The 20,675-nt window shown below is 46.9% G+C and overlaps 1 protein-coding gene across 3 annotated transcripts in view; it reads right to left on the bottom strand.

The window, feature by feature from the left end:
- LOC116431605 (spondin-1) overlaps positions 1-20,675 on the bottom strand; it is a 279,700-nt gene that overhangs the window by 197,552 nt on the left and 61,473 nt on the right. For all 3 annotated transcript variants that reach the window (XM_031987281.2, XM_031987280.2, XM_076373028.1), the window contains one exon: positions 18,915-19,149. In XM_031987281.2, the coding sequence (XP_031843141.1) occupies positions 18,915-19,149 (235 nt within the window). The remainder of the gene's footprint in view (positions 1-18,914; positions 19,150-20,675) is intronic.

Raw genomic sequence — 20,675 nt, forward strand, 5'->3', positions numbered from 1 at the left:
ACGCTACATTAACCGGCAATCTTCTCGCCCGGTGCACCGAGAGATGGCATTCGTCTTGCCAGCGAAACGACGGGGCACGTCGATAAAACTTTTAATTGCTCTCGCGGCGGCGAGAGAAAAAGCGTACGTGTGTGTGTGTGGCAGGGAAAGAGGGCGAAGAGAGCGCTTTATCGAGCGTCGCGCCCGATGCTTTCGAAAACTTGTCCTCGATCTGGAAGACGTGGCGCGGGTCGTTGCACCGCGAGCTGTAGCCGGCCGATGGCAACACCATTTCCAAAAAGTCGATGACAAATGGCGGCCGGAATTTTTGTGACGGGTGTCGAGCGCCGCCGGAGGACATTGTAACTTTATTTCTCCGACTCGCTCGCTCGCACGCTCGTTCACTTGCGACCCGTGAAACCGTTGAAATACAAGTTTCACGCGAGCTTTGATGGCTAATATTACTTTCAGGAACCTCGAGTGTTGCTTTCAGTAACGACTTAATTAATTATGAAGCTACAGTGTTAGCAGTAATTCGAGGGAAATGTAGATGAATTCATTACGTTGTCTCTTCACTTTTCATCTACTTTCATTTTTGTCGTAACAATTTCATGGAAATGTATCTCAGTTTGGTTAGTTAGATTATTGGTTATATTTAGTTGGATTACTTAGTTTCTCATTTACCGTCCAGATCGCTTTCCAGGTCTTATAAATTTCTTTACAAACTGATAACACCTTCCCAGCTTCGAGAGGCAACAGCGAATTCCTTCGAGAATATTCTACCTCAACGGGGAATTTCTATTTCAAGGCACTAAACGAATGAAAGTATTCGTTATCGGCTATCCGGCGATATTACCCGGAAGAAAAGAATCGGGCGGCTCGCATCGATCAAGAAGATCGACGGCGGGTAATCGACGCGATTAAAAGCCGGGTTTATGGCCGATAATCCGGGGGACAGAATATCGGGGAGCTTGTAGCACGAAATTGCTCGCTTCGCCGGCGATTTTATCGGTCACGGAACACGGCGCTGCTCCCTTCGTCCGGCGCGCGACTGGAACTTTATTTTGCGTATAACCCGGAACGATTTAAATTCGCGTTAACGCCGCTTCGCGCCCCGTTCCGCGCCTAATGCGAAGAAAAACGGCGCAAGGGTGCGCCGGTCGCCCCACGCCGCTCGCGAATGCCCGAAATTAAACCCGGGCCACGTTTAATTCCGCGGAATCGCTGGCATAGTTCCCCGCGAATATTGCGAAAGTCTCGCGCGCACGGCCGGCAAGGAAAAATCGAAAATAAAGTTGAGGAATTCTGTTCAATTTTTACCGCGGGATTAATCCGTCGCGCGATTGATACGCATCGCGGGAATTTCACGGGGGAAATGCCGATTTTATTATCCGCAACGTTAATTGAAAATATCGCTGGATAACCACGATCGGGAGAATGCGGGGTCGGAATTCTTCAACCGTGAGATAATGTATCTCATAACCCTTTCGAAACAGGTTTTCTTTCCAAGATTCGGAATATTATTGAGACTCTAGCTTGAAATCGAGCTGTTCTGGCGCATCTTGAATTTCAGTGGTAACTGATAATGGAAACTCTCTGAAACCACTGTTTAAACGTAAGTTTGTTACGTTTTTATCGAAATCAAGCTTCCATTGGTGGTATGGATCAGGCTCTATAATATTAATCCTCCTTAACCTTAGATAACTAAACTTAGACCATGTTATGTAGCTAAATATTCGACTCGTAGACTACTGGACATGAATATTTTTATATTTCTATTTATCACGAGCACAGTAGAATAACTTAAGAAACGATCATTACTTGTCAATGAAAAATAGAAAACTGTTGAAAAGTAAAGTTTGCGTCCTGGCATATATCGTGTTCCCTAATTCCAATCCGCAGGAGTGTTTAATTATCTAGGGTTAAACACAATTCAAATCCAAATTACATCGCACACAAAGTAACTCGTTTTCAATCACCGATGACCGATATTTCGAAATTAATATAAAACAATCGTAACATACAAGATAACCAATCTCCAATGAAAATGTTGAACAACGTACCTAAGTTGACAACAACGCAATGCAAACATTGAACAATCGTCTCTGCTTTTCTCTGCTACAAGAGAATTACTCAGCGGGAGAACGCTCGAGATTTCCGTGGCGCTTAACGTGTTAAACGGACGATGTGCAATCCGTCTGTGGGGGGTTATAATTTTTCTCAATTTTCCGGCTGCTTGACCGCGGCTTTATATTTAACCCGTCCGCCGCGCTGTCTAAACTGCGCGCGGAACGACGCTAAGAAAGTACCATCTGTTCCTCCGCCTTTTGTCGCCGCTCGCCGGCCTCTCTCCTCTGTTTCTTATTGCCCTGCCACCCCCGCGATCCGTCTCGAGGCGGTCTCCTTGGCCGGCTTTCGAAACAAACGAGGGCTGGCTGCAACCCTGCAGCCCACCTGCGAAAGTGGATGCACGGGGAAAGGAGGAAACGAAGCCAGCCGACTCTACAAGTTTTAAAAGAAATATTAAGTGGAGACTGCGCCGGCTCCGGGTCGAAGGGGAGGCGGCTGAGTTATCGGGCCACTTTGCATAATTTAACCCTAACCCCGCCCACGACGGATCTCTTATTCCTCTTTCCTTCAAACTCCCGCTATCCGTATCGCGGTTCTCGAGGTGTTATTCGTTAACAAGCAGCTCGCTACGCCCCGGCGAAGATTGTTTTCTGATGCTGATACGAACTGCTCTCGAGGAACTCGAACCGGGAACACTGTGGTTTATTCATGGGACGCTGAGGAAGGGTAGAATTCGAAGGAATATTTTGAAACGAGTTTTCGGGTGATCGCTAGATCGAAATAGCTTTCTACCAACATAGCAATATGGACTTGTAGGCTTAATTAATTATCATATATCTAAAGAGATCTGAAAATATTCGAAGATACAGTCCCTAACAATCTACAAATGACACTTTAACCAACCACTCAACTTCAAAAATTATAAATCGGAAAGTCACGAGATGAAATGTTTCAACGCAGGTTAATATTGATTCTATCGAAGTATTTTCTACCGTAGTTTCTGAAGACTCTCAGCCCTACTTGGATCCAGAACCGATGTAACTCTTACGGGAACCCTCGAGGAATTGTCCTCGTGATTCCCTTCGTTTCTGGCTGGGATCCCCAAGGAAGGGCTGCCAGCGCTCGTTCTTGAAGACAGCCTAGCCTCGGCGTAGCAGGCACGTCCGCGAAGGAACCGAAGAACACGGAGACCTCGACAATCAAGCGGAACGAACGTCGGCCAGTGAAAAAATAGCGAATCGACGCCGACGCTCTCCGCCCGGTGTCGACGATCGAGCTTCCACAGCTTCCTCTGTCAAGTGTTTACGGCGCGCGTAGGGTGTGACGGCTTTTGATCGCGGGACAAGGGAAAAGCGCGCACACTTGCACACGTGCGAGCCAGTGGCCCCAGACGGAAGGAGAAAGAGAGAGAGAGAGAGAAAGAGAGAGTGTGAGATCCCCGCGGGACCTTCAAAGCATGTTAACGACCCCGTCGAAGCTCGGCTTCGCGCCCTTCAAGACTGGCGAGAAGTTTTTAATCAAGAATTTCCTTCGACACTGTCGGGATCGCTCGCGGAAGCGGCGTAATTAAAACTCCCCGTTTGACTTGGTATTTCGGGACAGCGCGGAACTCGTGAATAATTTCCAAAGAAAATAATGGACCGTTCCGGAACTTACTTTTACTTGGTTAAATCAACTCGCTGATGGGCCGGACGTGGCTTCCCTTCGACAGCGTTACCGAAACGTTTCGGGGATCCGTTGAAACGAGACCCGGGTGATTAACGCGTCGACTGTCGAATGAACGATCATTAAAGCTCCTCCAGACGGTGAGAAGTCGAGATTCTGCGTAACGATTGGTCTACTCTCCTTATATCTCGTGCGTGCGAAATTCGGTTTGATGCTTCAGTGAGAGAATTAGTGTTTCAGTTTATGTGAACAATGATGTCGGATATTTCGATGACGTGGTAAAGTGTTGATAGACGCTGTAATTTATATTATGATGCACCTGGTGAAATTCGTCGAATTTTTGGAATTATTGGGATTATCGACGAGTAAATTAAATGTCGACTACATGGGAATTTCTATCTGTGATATCGATTTAACGAACTACGCGTTTGATGGTACACTTCGATGTGACATTTAAGTGTGAGCCACTGGTGGCGCACGTCGGTGTCAACGTGTTAAACGAGTCCAGTCATCGGTAAGAATTAGAGCCGTGCTCAACCGTTCCGCGCGACGCGTAATAAAACGGCGGCATCCAGTGTTTTACGACTCGTTTACGAGCCGAGGTTACGAAAGAAACAATCAAAGCGACATCGAACGGGCTGGAATCGGCGTGACCGACGCTTTATATCGATTATACTTAAGCCGGGGTGTTTAACTTTGCGAATAAATTCCAAAATGTGTCCTACGCGTAGTACTTCGCGCGACACTGCGAAAACACTTCCCGGCAAATGGGAGCAAGTCCTCCTTTATCCTTGTTAGCGGCGCCGACGAAGATCCCTGGGACTATTTTGCTGTCAGGCTACTTTGCTTTGCTCGTTCGTTCTCATGACCCAAGGGTGACCTTTCGGATTTTCTTGAGAAAACGTGACACGAATGTTCTATATTTCTTGTAACTCATTTTAATGGATTCATTTCATTTGGGGAGTAAGGCTTGCTAACCTCTATGACCTCTGGGACTTAACCTTTTTCTAGTGTTCTTATATATTTCTTTTTTTTGGAGAATAAGCTCATTCTTATCCAAAGAATATTTTCCGTTCCCCTTGGAAAACTTGCTTTCACCATCACTGGGAAACCCTATTTTTCACGTTTCCCATTATACCCTTAAGTAAACACTGTTCACTGCGTTTTCCTTTCTTCTAACAGTAGAACTTCAATTTAAGCCCTTTTCCTTACCTTTTTCTTTCTAGAGATATTTTGTTCACCATTTTTGGATGTTTCCGTCAAAGAACAACCAACCATCCTCCTTTTTCTATTGGAGAACTTTTCCAAACCCACTTTTCTTTACCAGAAAAATCCAAGGGAAAGTGTGTAACCCTTAAGGGACAGCTTTTTACATGTTAAGTGGCAGTGGTAGAACTACTTCTAAGGCGAAATTATTCATTAAACAGGACGAAAAACTTTGCCACTGTTCCATCGGGAATCGATCCGGGAACCCACGTGGCGTCAGTCGGACGTTTCACCCACTCCACCGAGAGTACTTTTCTCATTTCCACGATTTTATCACTCACAGATGCTACCATTACGCAACCCATGAATAAGCGGGATCGAACTCATAATTCCGGAGCCAATTAATCCAATAGAAGTCGGACTCTCCATAAACGGTGCCTCGAAGGCGCTGGTTATTTCTTATCTCGCATCCGGCGCTCGGCGGGCGTGCACAAAGCCGCCATTATCCGTATTAAACGCTTCCAATACCAACTCCCGTTCAGATATAAAATATACACGGCTCGCGGGGCACGATTTGTCGCTCGATAAACAGCTTTCCAATTTACCGAGATTGGAAGCGGAGGTGGTGCCGGCAAATTGCAATAATTGGCAACGTCACGGGAACATTGAAACGTAATTTTTATTCCTCTCTGGCAAATTACTTTCTGTTCGTGCGCCGCGCCGCGTCGCGTCGGCCCGCGTGGAGAGAACAATTTTTTAGCGGCGTTTCCCGGCCGCGATACGAGCGAATCCAGCCAATAGCCGATCCCCGTTGTCCGACGGATAATCGTCGACGCGGAACTCCATCCGTGTCGCGTCGAATCGTTTCGTTCACGTGACTTTTGAGCAACCGTGAAAATAGCTAACGAATCGTAAAGGAAAGTCTTGCATAAATTAAAGGACAACTGTTTTATTTCTGTATTTTTAGATACCTCATTCGAAATTCAATATTGAATCTCCAATCGTATAATTCTATTATTCAATGGATAGTCGTTATTTTCGAAAATATCCAGTTGATAAGTTGCCGCTGTAAACCCGGATTTCCGATAGGTAAACACCGCCATTGAAAATCCGATTTTTCGAACGCTGGTGAGCGTTAATAGCGCCGACAGACGCGAGAGGGAAACGATCGGTATCCCCGTAAAGATAGCTATTTGAATAATTTCGCAGGAAATTAGCGCTTGACACCGGTTGCTCGGCGAACCTTTGAACTTCGGACGCGGAAATTCGCAAACTGATTCAGATTTTCCGGCAAAGGGAGAGCGGCTCGCGAAAGGGACGAGGGCAGAGTGGCACTGTGGAATCTGCGAAATTAGGAATTCCTTGAAACGCCGACAGGAAAACCGGGAAGCTCCTCCGGAGCTTCTTCGCTGTTTTCCACGGGGACGTGTTGATTCAAGCTCGTCCCCTTTCTCGACTTAATTACGTATTTCTCTTAACGTTCCCTCCTTCCCCTTATCGCGCGTCTAATTATACCCGGCGTTCCCGAGTTTTCCTTTCGAGCAGTCTCAAGGAACGATGGCGAAAAAAGGAGGAAGGAGGAGAAGGTAAAGCGCGCGCCGTTAAGCGCGTACGGGGTTAACGAGTCGCTGCTATCGTCGATCTTCGATTCCGTAACGCGAAATTGCGTTCAGCTGCTTCTGCAATGGCTATGCAACCTACTCGGATTGTAAGGGTTCCATCCAGCCGCTTGATCGATCGCTGTTAATTAATTCTGTTAGTCTGGAATCGTTCATTATATACGCACCTTAACGTAGATTTCAAAACAATTCTATACATTTCTCTATATTCTCAACAGCATTCTACGAATACAATTCCCTATTCAGAAGTTGAGAGAGACTAAAGGACTCCGGTGAGACTAGAGAAAGATTTCCGCTAGAAGTGTACCGAGCGATTCGATTATCTTTCAATTATCCTCCCAATTGAAACAGCGATAACCACGGTGGCCCTAGATAATTAATAACGAGCTAATTTCAATCGAATCAAAAATTACGCTTTAATCCACAGTGTTAGCGTATAATCCAATTACATTTCGCTCGACTTTGATTCCGGGGAACGGAGCCAGGCTGCAAACAGAGGCCACGAAAAACGAAAGTAGAAGAGAAAAGGAAAGAAAGGATGCGATACAATAGCGGAGTCTAAATAAATTGGACGGAAAAGGAAAGCGAGACGCTGGGCCGAAGAAAGAGGGTAAACAAGAAGCGAACGGGGAGTGGATGGCGAAGAAAGGGATGAAACCAGTCGGAGCACGACAATGCGTAGCCCAAGCGGTAAGCTTGAGGGCTTGCGTTTATTAAATCAACAAAAACCCCACCACCGACGCAGCCACCGGCAAAGGAGGGGATGGTTTTCAGACGCGAGCAGTACATCTGCTACAGAGAGCTTTCCGTCATATTCTTCCCTCTCCCGCTCCCTTGCCTCTATTTATTTATACGCTATAGCCTCTACGCTGTCTTTATTCCGCCACGCTCATCTCCAGGCTTATCTCGACGGGCATCCTTCTCGACGATAATAACTACAGAAATGAAGCTTTCTCCGCGTTGCCGCAGTTTTCTTTCCAGCTGCTTGCTCAACGAAACGCGAAGCTTATTTTGGGATAAATAAAATCTACCGATGACTAATAGGTGTATTATTTACGTTACATGTTTGTAGTCACAGTTTTGTAGTTCACATGAAGAAAATAGTGGACATTCGCGTATGAAGTTAAAAGATATAATATTGTAATTTAGAAATTTTTCCAATTTACTAGGTTGATAACAGAATCTTCGCAATATTCCACTAAAATTCTACGAAAATTCTATTAAAATAACAATGGAGGAAATAAATGGTAGAAGGCGTGTTAAAGGCAGCGATGAGTTCCGGGTTTCGTTGTTACCGTGGATTAGTCAGCTCCGAATTTTATTTTCGATTCTCGTTTGAAGTTAAAGGATATAGTATTTCAGAAATTCAATTTCTTCAGACTCATTTTTCCATTATTTACTAAGTCGATAAAAGAATCTTCACAAAATTCCACTAAAATTCTACGGAAATTCTATTAAAATGACAATGGAAGATCCAAATGGTGGAAGGCGTGTTAAAGGCAGCGATGAGTTCCGGGTTTTCGTTGTTACCGTGGATTAGTCAGCTCCGAATTTTGTTTTCGATTCCGTTCCCATCTCGCGGCGCGCGGGCCGCGGGGGTGGGATCATCCCCGTGTAAACGTGAGCCTGGAACGCGCGGAGACGGTTCTTTGTGCCGGGGCTTCGTTTTCGGGTGAAAATACTGTGTCTCGTGCACGTGCGTTACGGTAAGTAGAAACAGCGGGTAATGGACAGACGAGGAGGATAAAGTGTGTTCTTTACGATTCCGGTTTCCTTCGCCGGAGAGAAAGGGAAGAGGGAATTGTGTTATCGTCGCGGCGACAATGTGGCTGATGGGATTCTCAATTTTGCACCGGCTGATGTATTATATGTTCAAATGAATGTACAGCGTGTCCCATTTCCGGGTATTTTATAGAACCTTCTGCGTACAGAGAGTGTGATGTTTTTCTTTTTTAATAAAATAAAGACATTAGGTCACAGCTGGCCCATAAGTCGATATACAATGTTTTATATATATATAAATATATATGTATAAAATATACAAAAAGAGAAAACAAAACTCCTAAGATCTAAAATAGTAAGTATACAGAAGATCAACAAGAGCAGCTACACGAAACTAGTTCCTTATATCCTAAGATTATTAATTACTAAAGAGCGTGATGTTAATCACAGAAAATTCCGAATGACTGCGTGGAGATTTTGAAGGAAAACACTTTGACCATTCCATTTACAATCATTGGAAACGATTCAATTTGACCCAGTCGAAATTGCAAACATTCATGCACTTCTTAAGCAAATTTGGAAAAATTCAATTCCTTTTTTCCTTCCCGTTTACCTTCTAATTTACGTCCTCCGCAACGGTCTCCATTACTCCTTTTCCCCTCGTTTATGCCACCATGTTTATATCATACTCTTATTTCGCTACTCTCGAATCTGTTTACCTCGAAAGCGTTATTTGATCTCGCTCGCGCAATAAAACCGACGTCATTATTAATGCAGCATCGTCGCGAGTTAAATGAGACCCCATAGAACGAGAGGACCGTTTATGAAATGGCGCGTGATCCATTGAAAGCTTCGATCGGCCGGGTTCTATGCGCCGAGGGAACGGCGGAAATGGAAAATAAAGGGGATACACGATAAACACTTTACCTGCGTACGCGTATATTGTCCTTCAAGCTGCCGATGCAGCCTCCGAACAAAAACGGGCGCTTTCTCTCTTCTCCTTTTCCGTCGCCGCGACCGAGAATTCGATCGGGATTGGAAAAATAACCGTGCGCTCCAGTTCGAAACGTTTCCGCGGCGAATTATTCACGGGACTCATCAGTATATTGCGTCCCGCGGCGTCGAATCGAATCGATGCCGGCTCCGTGGCACTCCGCTCGCGCGTAAACAAATTTACATTCCGTTTCACACGCTTTTAAGAGGAACGCGGCGTGAAAAGGTAACGAAATTCGTCATTCGATGATCGGGGAGTCGAGAGTCCTCGACAACCGGCGAACTGATTGGTGAATTAATGCTCCGCTGATTTTCATTGGGAGATTTTGATCGCCACTTTCGACCTATTGCTTGTTGCTATCGAGTTGGAGTGGATGGATAGACACGTGAACGGAATTCCACGTGTTCTCGTGATTCTTTCTGAGCTATTGAAACTGTTAATAGAAACAAATCGTTTTGGTATTTAGATTGTTTAATAGTTTACTATTGAAATTGGACTTTAGAATTAAATTCACAGTAGAAAGAAGTTTCTAATTTAATTATTAAAGTAAATTTCAATTATATTTCAATAATAAATAATTCAACGACTGCACGTTTATATCTTTGCGTGGTATGCGAGAATCGAATGTAAAAAATCATGTGTAGAGTTGTTTAACGAAGCCTTCGAGAGGCAAGTCCGTCAGGGCGCGCTCGTTCGGCCGAGGATTAAATAAACACGCCGGCCTGTCATTATTTTCAGAGGGAAGCGACGGAAAATGGTACATCGCGATCGGAAAAACGGCCGCGACGCAAATGACGGGGATCGAGAGAGATGCTCTGGAAAGATGAATCGCGCGGCGATCGCAAGAAAAGTGTGGCTTAATGCGTCCGACATTCGCGGAGACCCGTAATGACGGATGGAAGAAACCAGATGGGGCCCTTATTGTCGGGCTAAAAATATTGAAGCGTTTTGCGCGGCGGTTCGGCTCCGCCGGCGCGGCATTCTGCGATAATTTAAAATCCTTTCAGAGCGAAATGATTGTACCGTGCGCCCGGAAAAAATTGAAGAGGGAACCCCGAGGAGATAAATGCTCGATGAAAATCGGTGACAGGATACTTCGCTACGAAAAACTGTGTACCTCCTCCGGACTTTGAATGCTCAGTCGACACGCGACTCTTGTATTATAGCGGTACATCGTCGATTCTCTATTTTCGATTCGATAGAAAGTACCATGTAAAATTAGACTTTATGCAATATTCGGAAATAGGTTCACGATTTACAGGAAAAGGAAAGTATTAACACTATATCTACAAGTGTTCAGATCTAAAGTAATTCCTTAGTAATTTCTGTAGAGAAACATCTGTCTTTTCGATAAGCAGTGAAATAAGAAAGCAAGAATAAGTTTCACTAACTGCATCAATCCAAACTTCTCGAACCACTTAATACCCGAGACAAAATTCTCCAGCACATTTAATCAACTAAGATCCGAAACAAGGTACATATCTTCCAAAGGCGTTCGAACCTCCCTCGGAACTTCCCTCGAAAATCATAAATCCCAGCGTCCGTTTTGCAATTCCAAGAACAGGACTGATTCCTCGGACAGCGCGGTTTTTGCGCTGTCCGGCAGAATCGATGCAGGTCTGATTGCTCAATTAAAGGAGCGACCCTTGTTAACGAGGAGCAGGCCGCGGCGCAATTACGAAACGGCGAGATGCCGCGCGAAGATGGACCGCTTTGAGCGGAGCCGCCGACGCGAGGAACGCCGTCGCTCATATTCCCGGCCGCTACTATTCATATTACCTGGAATTTCAATTCCAAGGACTTTCAGCTTGTCTCGGTTTAATTAACTAGCGGCCGAGCTAATAAACGCCTGCTCCCCGGCTGAAAAACCGGCGGAGCCTTTTTATCCGCGGCGGGACGCACGCACGCGGAGAGCCAGTAATAAGGATACGCGCGAGGACCGAAAGGAATGAAGGGCGAAGAATACGCGAGGGGGAGGCCCTCTTCGTGCCTGCGCCGGCGGAAATTCCGCGACGCGCGAAGAATCGGCGCTCTTCCCGCGAACGGGACAGCGGCATAGTTGAGCAACGCGCGCGCGACCAGCTGCAACAACAAGGTTCTAGGTCTCCTTAGGACTTCGGCTTTCTGTGACTCATTAGTTTATTCTATGGCTTTTCTAACTCGCCCTATGATTTATTTTTGAACTGTGATCGATAAAGGAACTTTGACGTTAACAATTTGGTAGGAAACGAGTTTCATACTTATTCTGTGTCTACATTTACTCTAGAGCTTGGAGATTAATATTGGAGTAATATTTTATTTATTTTAGGAATTAATAACACATTTGTGGAGCTTAATTTGAAATTTTCGTTACGAGTCAGACATGAGGCAAGGGGTTGACCGTTGTACGACGGATCAATATGAAGTGTCAGATTTTAGTTAATGATAATTGTATATATAATGATTGAAAGAAATAATAAAATATAGTTATGACTTTTCATAAGAAGAGCTTCGAGTGCAAAGGGTTAAATAGCGGTGATGGAAGTGAAAAGATTCTTTAAGTTTGTATTGAGAATTTAGAAGAGACTTTTGTTGGTTTGTTGAAAATAATTTCGTGGTGTTAGCTCGAAATGAGTACACCCTTCGATCTTCGTTCCTAGGAAACTGGATATTCTAGGGAAAGTGGGCGGACGGGAGATTAGAACAAAACAGAATTACGATTACGGGAATCAGTGGGTGTAGCGTTAAGTAATAAATAGAACAGTGTATGATTCCGAGTAGTTGGGAATAGATCCGTGTTCTAGGAAGTGATTCTATGTCCTGAAGTAGAATGAAAAGTGATGCCTTTCGAAGTTATTGGTTGTTACAAGTATCCCCGAAGCATGGCAGCCCGCCAACAACGCGCGCGGGTCAGGCTTGCGGGGGTTACTCGTAGATGGCACGTATTTTTCAATTTTTCGTGGAACTAATAAAAAAGGAGGAGTTTGAGGGGCGGTCAATGTAGAAGCAAGTTTCGCCGAGGACTGAAAGTTTTGAAGAAGTTGAGTGCCACGAAAGATGATTCTGGAAACTTCGTTTCGGAAGACAGAACTTGTTACCGCAACACGTGGACTGTCGAACCGCCGTCTATAAGAATCTCACGGAGTCAATTGAATTTTATTAGAATTAACGAAGATTCTTGACCCGATTCTTGTAGATTCAAAAGAAAATTCAAGTAAACATCGATTTCTATAGATTTAGTTCTAGATTCCAGACTGAACTGAATTCGCCCAGGGTAACGCAATAACAATGAATTTTGAAGGAACAAATATACGATAGATAAAAGAACCGCAGTGTTCTGAAAGATCTGATTGGCAGTTCAATATCAGCGAACTACTCAAACAAAAAGACACTCTCAGCGTTCGAAACCGAGTACGTAGCTCCATTCACCGAACGATCCCCTAAAATACAATCCGCGAACGAGCACGAAAGCCGTCCGTCGCCGCGGTTGGGCAAACAGGAAGAGAGAAGGTCCGGAATATCGTCGACTAAATATTACTCAACCTTCTTTTATCTACCCACGCCACTTGTCACGCGTTTAGTGCTTCCGGTTCTCGTCCGCGGCGACGTAGCGACGCCTGAACACTCCCGGGAAATCTGTGGGATCAAGTGGAACGGTTCACCGGGAAGACAGCCGAAAAAGCAACGGCGCCGAATGGCACACGCGTCTCGCGACCAATGATAGACCGCCATTAAGACGTCGAATTATTTCAAATCCGAGAGTTTCGACGATCTCGAAAAGATCCGAGCTGAACTCAAATACCAATCATTTATTTACTAAATTGATTATCCCCAGAAAAATTAGACGAACCCTTAGAATATTCCGTAAAAGGAAACCAAACAAAGTAAAAACTATGAAGACATCGAATTACTTCAAATCCGAGAGTTTCGACGATCTCGAAAGGATCCAAGCTGAATACCAATCATTCATTTACTAAATTGATTACCCTCAGAAAAAGTAGAACCCTTAGAATATTCCGTAAATAAGAAAGCAACCAAAGTAACAAACTATTAAGACATCGAATTACTTCGAATTCGAGAGTTTCGACAATCTCGAAAGTACCGAAGTTTCTATTCAAATACCAATCACTCGTTCACCAAATTGATTACCCTCAGAGAAAGTAGAAAACACCCTACGATATTCCACGAATAAGAAACCAATCGACCGTTTCAATCGGCAAAGCCGAAAATGCTAAACTCTACCAAAGCTGAAATCTGTTAACATTCGCAGAGGAGACTCGGTCGGACCTGCGAGCGGCGCAAACGGGAACACACTGATGGCCGCGGAATATTTTCAATCCTGAAGGAGCTGGATGCGCGATTACGTGGCAGAAACTCGGCGAGAGGTGCGCGGAGGTCGAAGGGAGGCGGCGGAACGCGTTGCGAAACGCGAGGCGCAAAGTGCATCATTTTTTCCCGCGATTCTGTTGCTTTTCATCGTCGATTCGAGGCGGTCGCGCTCTCTCGCAGCCGGTGCACGCGGGAAAGGAGAGAGAAACGGGAGCAAAACGAGAGGAGACCGACTACTCTCTCGGTTCAAGCTAAAAATACCTTCTCCTCTTTACCTACGCCCCCTTCGCTCTCGGGCACACCCCGAGAGCCTCGCTCTATCTCTCCGTTCTCCGTCTTCGCCTCTCTTTCGCTCTCTCTCCCGCCCTCTGCCTCTTTTCCCGGCGTTCTACGCACGGTCTCTTTCTCGGGCGGGTCGCCTCGGTTTCCCGGCGTCCCCGTCTCTCTGTCCTTCCGCCTCTCGCGGCTCGAAACCGTCGCTCCGCGGCTATAAATAAAAAAAATAACGAGAACACCGCGCGCGCTGCGGGTGTCTCGAGAGAAGAATAATTAGAAGCGGCCCTTGGAACGTCCGCAGAAGAGAAAACTCGCCGCGGCCGGCTCTTCTTCTTCCCCCGATCTCGTTTCTCGCGGCTGCTCTTCGTCTTCTTCGTCTTCGGCGTCGTCGCCGCCGCCGCCGCCGCCGCCGCCTTTCCCCGCCTCGCGAGCGCGGACAAACACATTTCGACCATCAACACGCTCGAGTGAATATGCGATGAACCCTTTCACGCGCGACGCCCCGGGAAAAGCGATTTCCATGGGAGAGCCGAACGCTCGACGAGCACTTGTTCGATCCTCGGAGATTTCGGATCGGACTCTTAAACGCCGTGGGAAAACAGTGGAGAAAAGAGTTCGCTGGTTCTCGTTAGCTTTGATGTTTGACAAACTGTCGTGCGCTGTTCCTTTCTAACGCGAAAAATCGACCGATAGCTGCCGACTTGGAATTGAACGTTCAAAGTTCGGAGGTCGTCAACCCGACGCGAAGCCACCGAAAACAATACGCAATTATTCAAGAACCAAGAATAGAGAGTAGCAGTCCAGTTGCAATTCGGCTGATTTATTCATCGATTCGTCTAACAACGGACTGGAGGCTTCCTCTGGATATTTATCCGCGGAACAAAACTGCCCGAGTGAATCGATAAACAAACACGCCCGGCCGGTTCTATAAACGGCGCGAGTCGCCGAACGTATCGGCGAGCGGAAAAAGAAGGAAAACAAGTACACCGGGGACGCGTATCGACCGAACTTTTTCGCGGGACGCGGCGCGACGCGTCCGAAATAAAACGCGAGCCCGCGGACGTTTCATTAATTCCGCGCGGCGGACCGTATTTCTGGCACGGCCGTCCGGGTTCCCGGAAAACCCGCGGCCGAGCGGAGCCTCGGCGACTGCGGAGACCTCCTCGCGCCTCTGTCTCGCCGCGACGGTATCGCGGCAGGGAAATACGTGGAAACAGCGTACGTGACCGTCGATATTTCCGCGCGGGCACTCCTGATAGCATTAGAGGCGCGCTAACGCTCTTACGCCGCCGCCGGAGGACGGAGGAGAGCGGGAACGAGGCAGGCACGGGGTCGAGTGCACGGTCAACGCGAGAGAGACGCGAGAGGAGAAATAAAAATGAGGGAAAGCGGGTACTCGCGCGAGGAGGACGTCGAGAGAGTATCGAACCGGATGGAACGGGGTGCAGGAACTTAGGGGATGGGGCGGGTGCGAACGAAAAGGGAATTGCTCAGAAAAACGAGGAGGAATCGAATTAAGTCCGGCGGGCTCGCAGGAATTGCGCAAGGAAAACAACGCGCGAGAACGTCGGTGCCGATTTTACGATTCCTCCGTGCGGCGGGAGGACAAAAGCTTCGGCGGGGACGAAGGTCGTGAGATGGAACCTTCGTTCCGGACGCGAATTCCATTCCATTAGTCGGCCGTTAGCGATCGTACGTGCCCGCCCGTCTGTATACGCCGGATAGATCCTGGGAAAGCCTTCGTCCCAGCGCGGATCCTGCGGAATGCGGGACACCCGGTGCGAGAAGGAGGAACCAGGAACGAGAAACGAGTTCTCACCCCACCAGAATGGCTCTCGTCGCGCGACGAATCGCCGTAAAGGATTTTCGATTACGTTTCGTAGCCACCCTGCCACCCCCGCCGCTTCGGATCTCTTCGGTTCTTCCCACCCCTCGCGCGCCCTTCGATGTTTATCGCCTACACTTCGCGGCTATCCCGTTCTTCGCGAAACTGCGACCCATTTTCAACTTTTCCCGGGCTCCTCCTTTTTCTGTTCGTAGGTTCTTTTCTTTTTTAATTGCGTCCAGGGTCATTCGCGCACGCCCGAGTTCACGGTGTTATGGAAATGGCCGCGGAAGTCGAGGGAACCGGTTTATCTCCGGGCGTTCCACTTCGCAGTGTCGTCCATCAGACCGCTTTTAAGGGTAGACGTTATCCGGCTCGCGCGACGGGACACGAAATTGCTGGTAAACTGCTCGTCGTTGTCGAGCTTTGTGCGGGGAATTGAAACGTTTGAGGCTCTCGGAATTCGCTGCCGGAATTTTGGTAATGTGGCGCGGCGGAGAAGTCTTTTTGAGTGGTCTTAGGATTTCTATTGCTATCGTATAAGGGATTACGGGGGAAACGGACGAACGGAGCAACATCGTTAGAGAATCAGCTTCGAGCTTCTATTCTACTTCGGAGTAGCTGCTAGAAGCATCTAGCAATCAGTTTAATTATTTGAATAACCAGAGCTAAATACGCAGTTCCCTCTTTCCCTAGCACTTAGGAGTCCAATATATTATTCAGCTTTCTCTACTAAGAGTTTCGAATATTTCGCAAAGTTCTGGCGAAAGAACCGAACTCCCAAAAGACTCCTGGGTAAAGTTCAACAGTCACGAACAATCGAACGTTCGAAATGGGAACGCGGAAGCCAGCGAAAGCGAATCCGGGAGGATCGATCGTGATACCGCAGGGCGGCAGGATCAACGCGCTTCATTTGTCGCGCGCGGAGCTATCAAACGACGGTGCCCGGGTAGAAATTCAAGGGATTAAAGCTTTCCCAGCGTCACAGTGGAATCCGACGTCGGCCGCGAGTCGGGGGTGGTCGCTCGCTAACGATTCACGGATTCTCGTGCCCGGCCGGCAGCGTTAACGTAAAACAAAATGCCGTCGACCGGCTGCAAATGCCGCGCGCATCCGCATTCCCCGCATTTCCCGCCTTTCCCACGATCCCCTGTTTCCTTCGAGCGTCCCCGACCGAATCGTGCGTCGCGCGTCCCTTGATTTTGCCCCGGGGAATGCGGGAGAGCGCGCTCTTTAAACCGAAATTCAATTTCGGCCAGACACGCGTGCCTTTCTAATTCGAATTTGACGTTTTCCCCGGATCCGCCGGTAACGTTAGGTGCGGACGGCCGACCGGCTGCGACTGCCATCCGCGCGGGACCGTCACGCGGAATTTATTCGACTCCCGATCCGGCGACATCGAGAGGCGCGCTCCTAGCCGCAGCCAGGATTCGAGAGAGCGCGAAACTGCGGAGAGTTACGAGGCGCAGGAGAAATTTATAGACCGTCAGAGACCCGCGACACCTGTTCCCCTACAGCCCCCACCCCCCGCCATTACCGTCTGAAATATTTCGCTTGTTTATGGGACCGATCGGGAATGGAGCTGAGAGTCGAACCGTTGCCGCTGATTTTTACCTCGTCCCGGATGAATTTTCCATTTTTACGCGTGTTTCGGGGGTTGTTTATTCTTCCGAATCGTTGACATCGTGAGGTACTTTTCGTTCGTCCTTGAAGCTGAGTTAAGTGACAATGTGATGTATGAAGCCTTTAACCCCTTCTGGTTGAATAATAAGCGAGACTCGTGATAGTTTCTTCGTTTAATTTTGTAGAAGCCGACGTTGTTCATTGCGCATGGATCAAAGTATAAAACTGTTTCGCTACTATGATTTATAATATTTAAAGTAAATGCATTTTGCTTTAAATGTTAATAGTAAGTGTTAATACTGAAATGTTACTCGAGCTTAGTATTAGGAGAAAGTAATGCGGCAAAGGGTTAAGGGTTAACCTAGTGAATATACTGAATTACTAAAGTGTTTCTCTTTGAGACTTATGTAAAATTCAGTGTTGCTTCGGATAAAACAATCTGTTTTTCGTGTTCCGCAGATCTAATATTTCCGACTAAAATTCCAAATCTATCGTTCCATGTACAAATAACAGAAACATCAGTGATTTTTCACTTCCGCTCTACTTCCGTTCCATTTACTAAGCCCTCGATAAAAAGCTTCTTTCGCTTCTAACTGGAGTACCTTTTAACGGAGACCTTCCGCACTCCGTGAAATAATCTATGACAAGCCCGATGAAATTTAAACGAGCTCTAAGTGTCCCGGTCGAAAACGGCTCCCCGCGGCGGTCGTGAATAAGTCTGCCGCGGCCCTGTTCCAGGGATTCGATATATATCGTTCCGGCACCGGAAGAGACCTCAATCATCGGTGACACGAGTCTCGCCTGGCGTCGCGTCGACAGTCCGATAATTCCCAACTTCTCCAATTATCGTTTCTCGCGCGGACTGGGAAAGGAGGTCGAAGAGAACAAACCGAGGAAATGGCGTGTTCCGGCGAGCGAGCTGACGTCGCTCCCGGAGCGTGACCCCGCGACGACGCGCGGCTCGCAATCAGAAATAAGACCCTGCTGATCAGACGAATCAGACCACGCAGCCGGAATTTCCCTGCGAGTTACCGACCATCGTTGTCGCCACGAATTTCACATTCGCGAAAGGGGGGCAAACTTCTTCTTCCTTCGTTTCGTAACCTCTCGCTCTATAGTTACGAGCGAAACTCGTGCGGATTTCCAGAAGAATAATCGATGTTCCTCGCTGCACGTGGACCGAAGCGCTAGTTTGCTGTTTTCAATATTTCTCCTTCGAAATCAACACTAAACGTACCGGTGGAATTTGATTTAAAATTCTACGTTTTATTTCGTTTATTCAAGTTTATACCGATTCCAGTCTAGTTGATCAGTTTATCGATTATCTTTCTTTCTATTTCTATTCCTACGAAATGAGTTATTCGACTGGCTGCTTTAAACATGTGTGTACAAAGTGCCGGTAGATTTAGTGTCAATGTACGTTTACGATAAATGTAACATTCCTTCGAACTTTTCGTGAATGATAATTAGTCGAGCTTAGTGCTGAAGGAAATCACATGGCTAGGAGTTAATTATCTTTTGGTATTGAGATATCGATGAAAATACGTCGACAAGTTTCGCGATGAAATTCAGTGATTTCCTCGGAAGAGGAGGACACAGACGTAATAAAAAGGGTTCAAAGACTTACCGATCAGCTTGCCGAACTGCGCCGGTGGCTTCCATTCGGGGTAGTGACGTGGAAATCGCGCCCTCGACCAGTAAGTCCTTAAAGTGACTTTGTACAGCGCCAGCTTATCCTGTTTATCCTCTTTTTCCAGTCTGTCCTGCGCGAACGATCCACATTGGGCGACCACGAACACCAGACGCGTACCCAGCAGCGTCAACAGCAGCGTCGACCACTGCAGCCACGTCACGCGGAACATCTGCAAGTTTGGGGACGGAAATGATGAGTCCGGCAAAAGGGTATCATTTGTAGATTTTGCTTTTGAAACGTTTGGTCAGAGAGCGGAACGTAGAATCGCGTGTGGTTATGTTTGCGCTGAGTTTCTGATGACTTAGCGTATATCTACGTTGACGCTGTGCCAGATCCACTGAGTTTTATATTTTCAGTAACCATAAGAGAAAAATTCAATGGCTCTAACGTTAAAGTCTTCCGCTAGTTCTAATATTAAAGGCTTGTCTCATCAAATGAATTATTTATCATTCACATACATCAAACTCTGTTATTCTGTCGATATCGATAAAGAGTTCTCTAATACCAATATTAAAACCTTGGCAATCAATTATGTACACACCATCGAACTCCGTTATTCCTTCGACATCAATAAACTAAGAATTCTCTAATACCAATATTAAAACATTAGCAATCTATTATGTACACATCAAACTTTGCTATTCTGTCGACAAACTAAGAATTCACCGATTCCAATATCAAAATCTCACCGATCAACTCAATTATCTACGCACACATCGAACTCCGTTATTCCTTCGACATCAATAGACTAAGAACCCTCTAATACCAATATTAATATCTCACCAAACATCCCAAATATTTATCACACACAAAACCCACGTCGCCCCGAACACCGTCGCCCCCGTTTCCCCCAAACGAATTCGACAAGCTCACCCCAGAATCCGACTCGTGTACGTTTAGTCTCGCCGCCCCGAAATCCATTACCCCGCGGAAGGTCCCCCGAACATACCGATCGCATTTTACACAGAAAAATCCGCGGGATCGATAATAAAATGACGAGGACCGTGTCTTTCCGAACGCCATCGTTCATTTCCCCCGACAGGGATACAAGGAACGAGCCGTGTTCCGCTTTGAAAGTCAATCCATTAGCCATCCTTTCCCCTCCCCCGAACGCCCCCGATCCCGGAGAGCATGAACAGGCACGCAACAACGTTTTTAGAATACGAAGTCGCGGCCAGCGGCTGATCGATCAGTCCCGCGTGTGCGGCCGGGCCACGCATTTGCAGGTGCGCATCGGCCGGCGGACAGCATAAATTTCACGGTGTTTTTAAAGCCCGGTAATCTTTCAATCAGAGGCTCGATCAATCGGCCCCGCATGAATACGAATCGAAATTACGGCCGGCGCGCGGCAGGATCGATCGAATGCCGCGGACCACCCCGTGTGTTATCCTTCCGGCTCCCAGCGACCGTACGCATTACCTACGCGCGCCGCGGGATTTAGGACTCGCGAGCGCTCGTCGGAAAAGTATAATGTTGTCGTCGTACATTTGGATTACTCGTTGTATCTGGAGTTTGCGACGCACAATGATGATGCTTTGAAAACTAGACGTCTGTGTGCTGCATTGTCGCTTTTGTTCGAGAAACTTCTCCACTTTGATGAAAAGTTTCTGAATTATAATAATATATACATATCTTCTGACAGTGTGAGAGAGGTTTAAGAAGCTGATCGTTCTAAATTTTCTAATAATAAAGTGG

The sequence above is a fragment of the Nomia melanderi genome, chromosome 13, assembly GCF_051020985.1.
Source record: "Nomia melanderi isolate GNS246 chromosome 13, iyNomMela1, whole genome shotgun sequence".
In the NCBI taxonomy this organism is placed as follows: Eukaryota; Metazoa; Arthropoda; class Insecta; order Hymenoptera; family Halictidae; genus Nomia; species Nomia melanderi.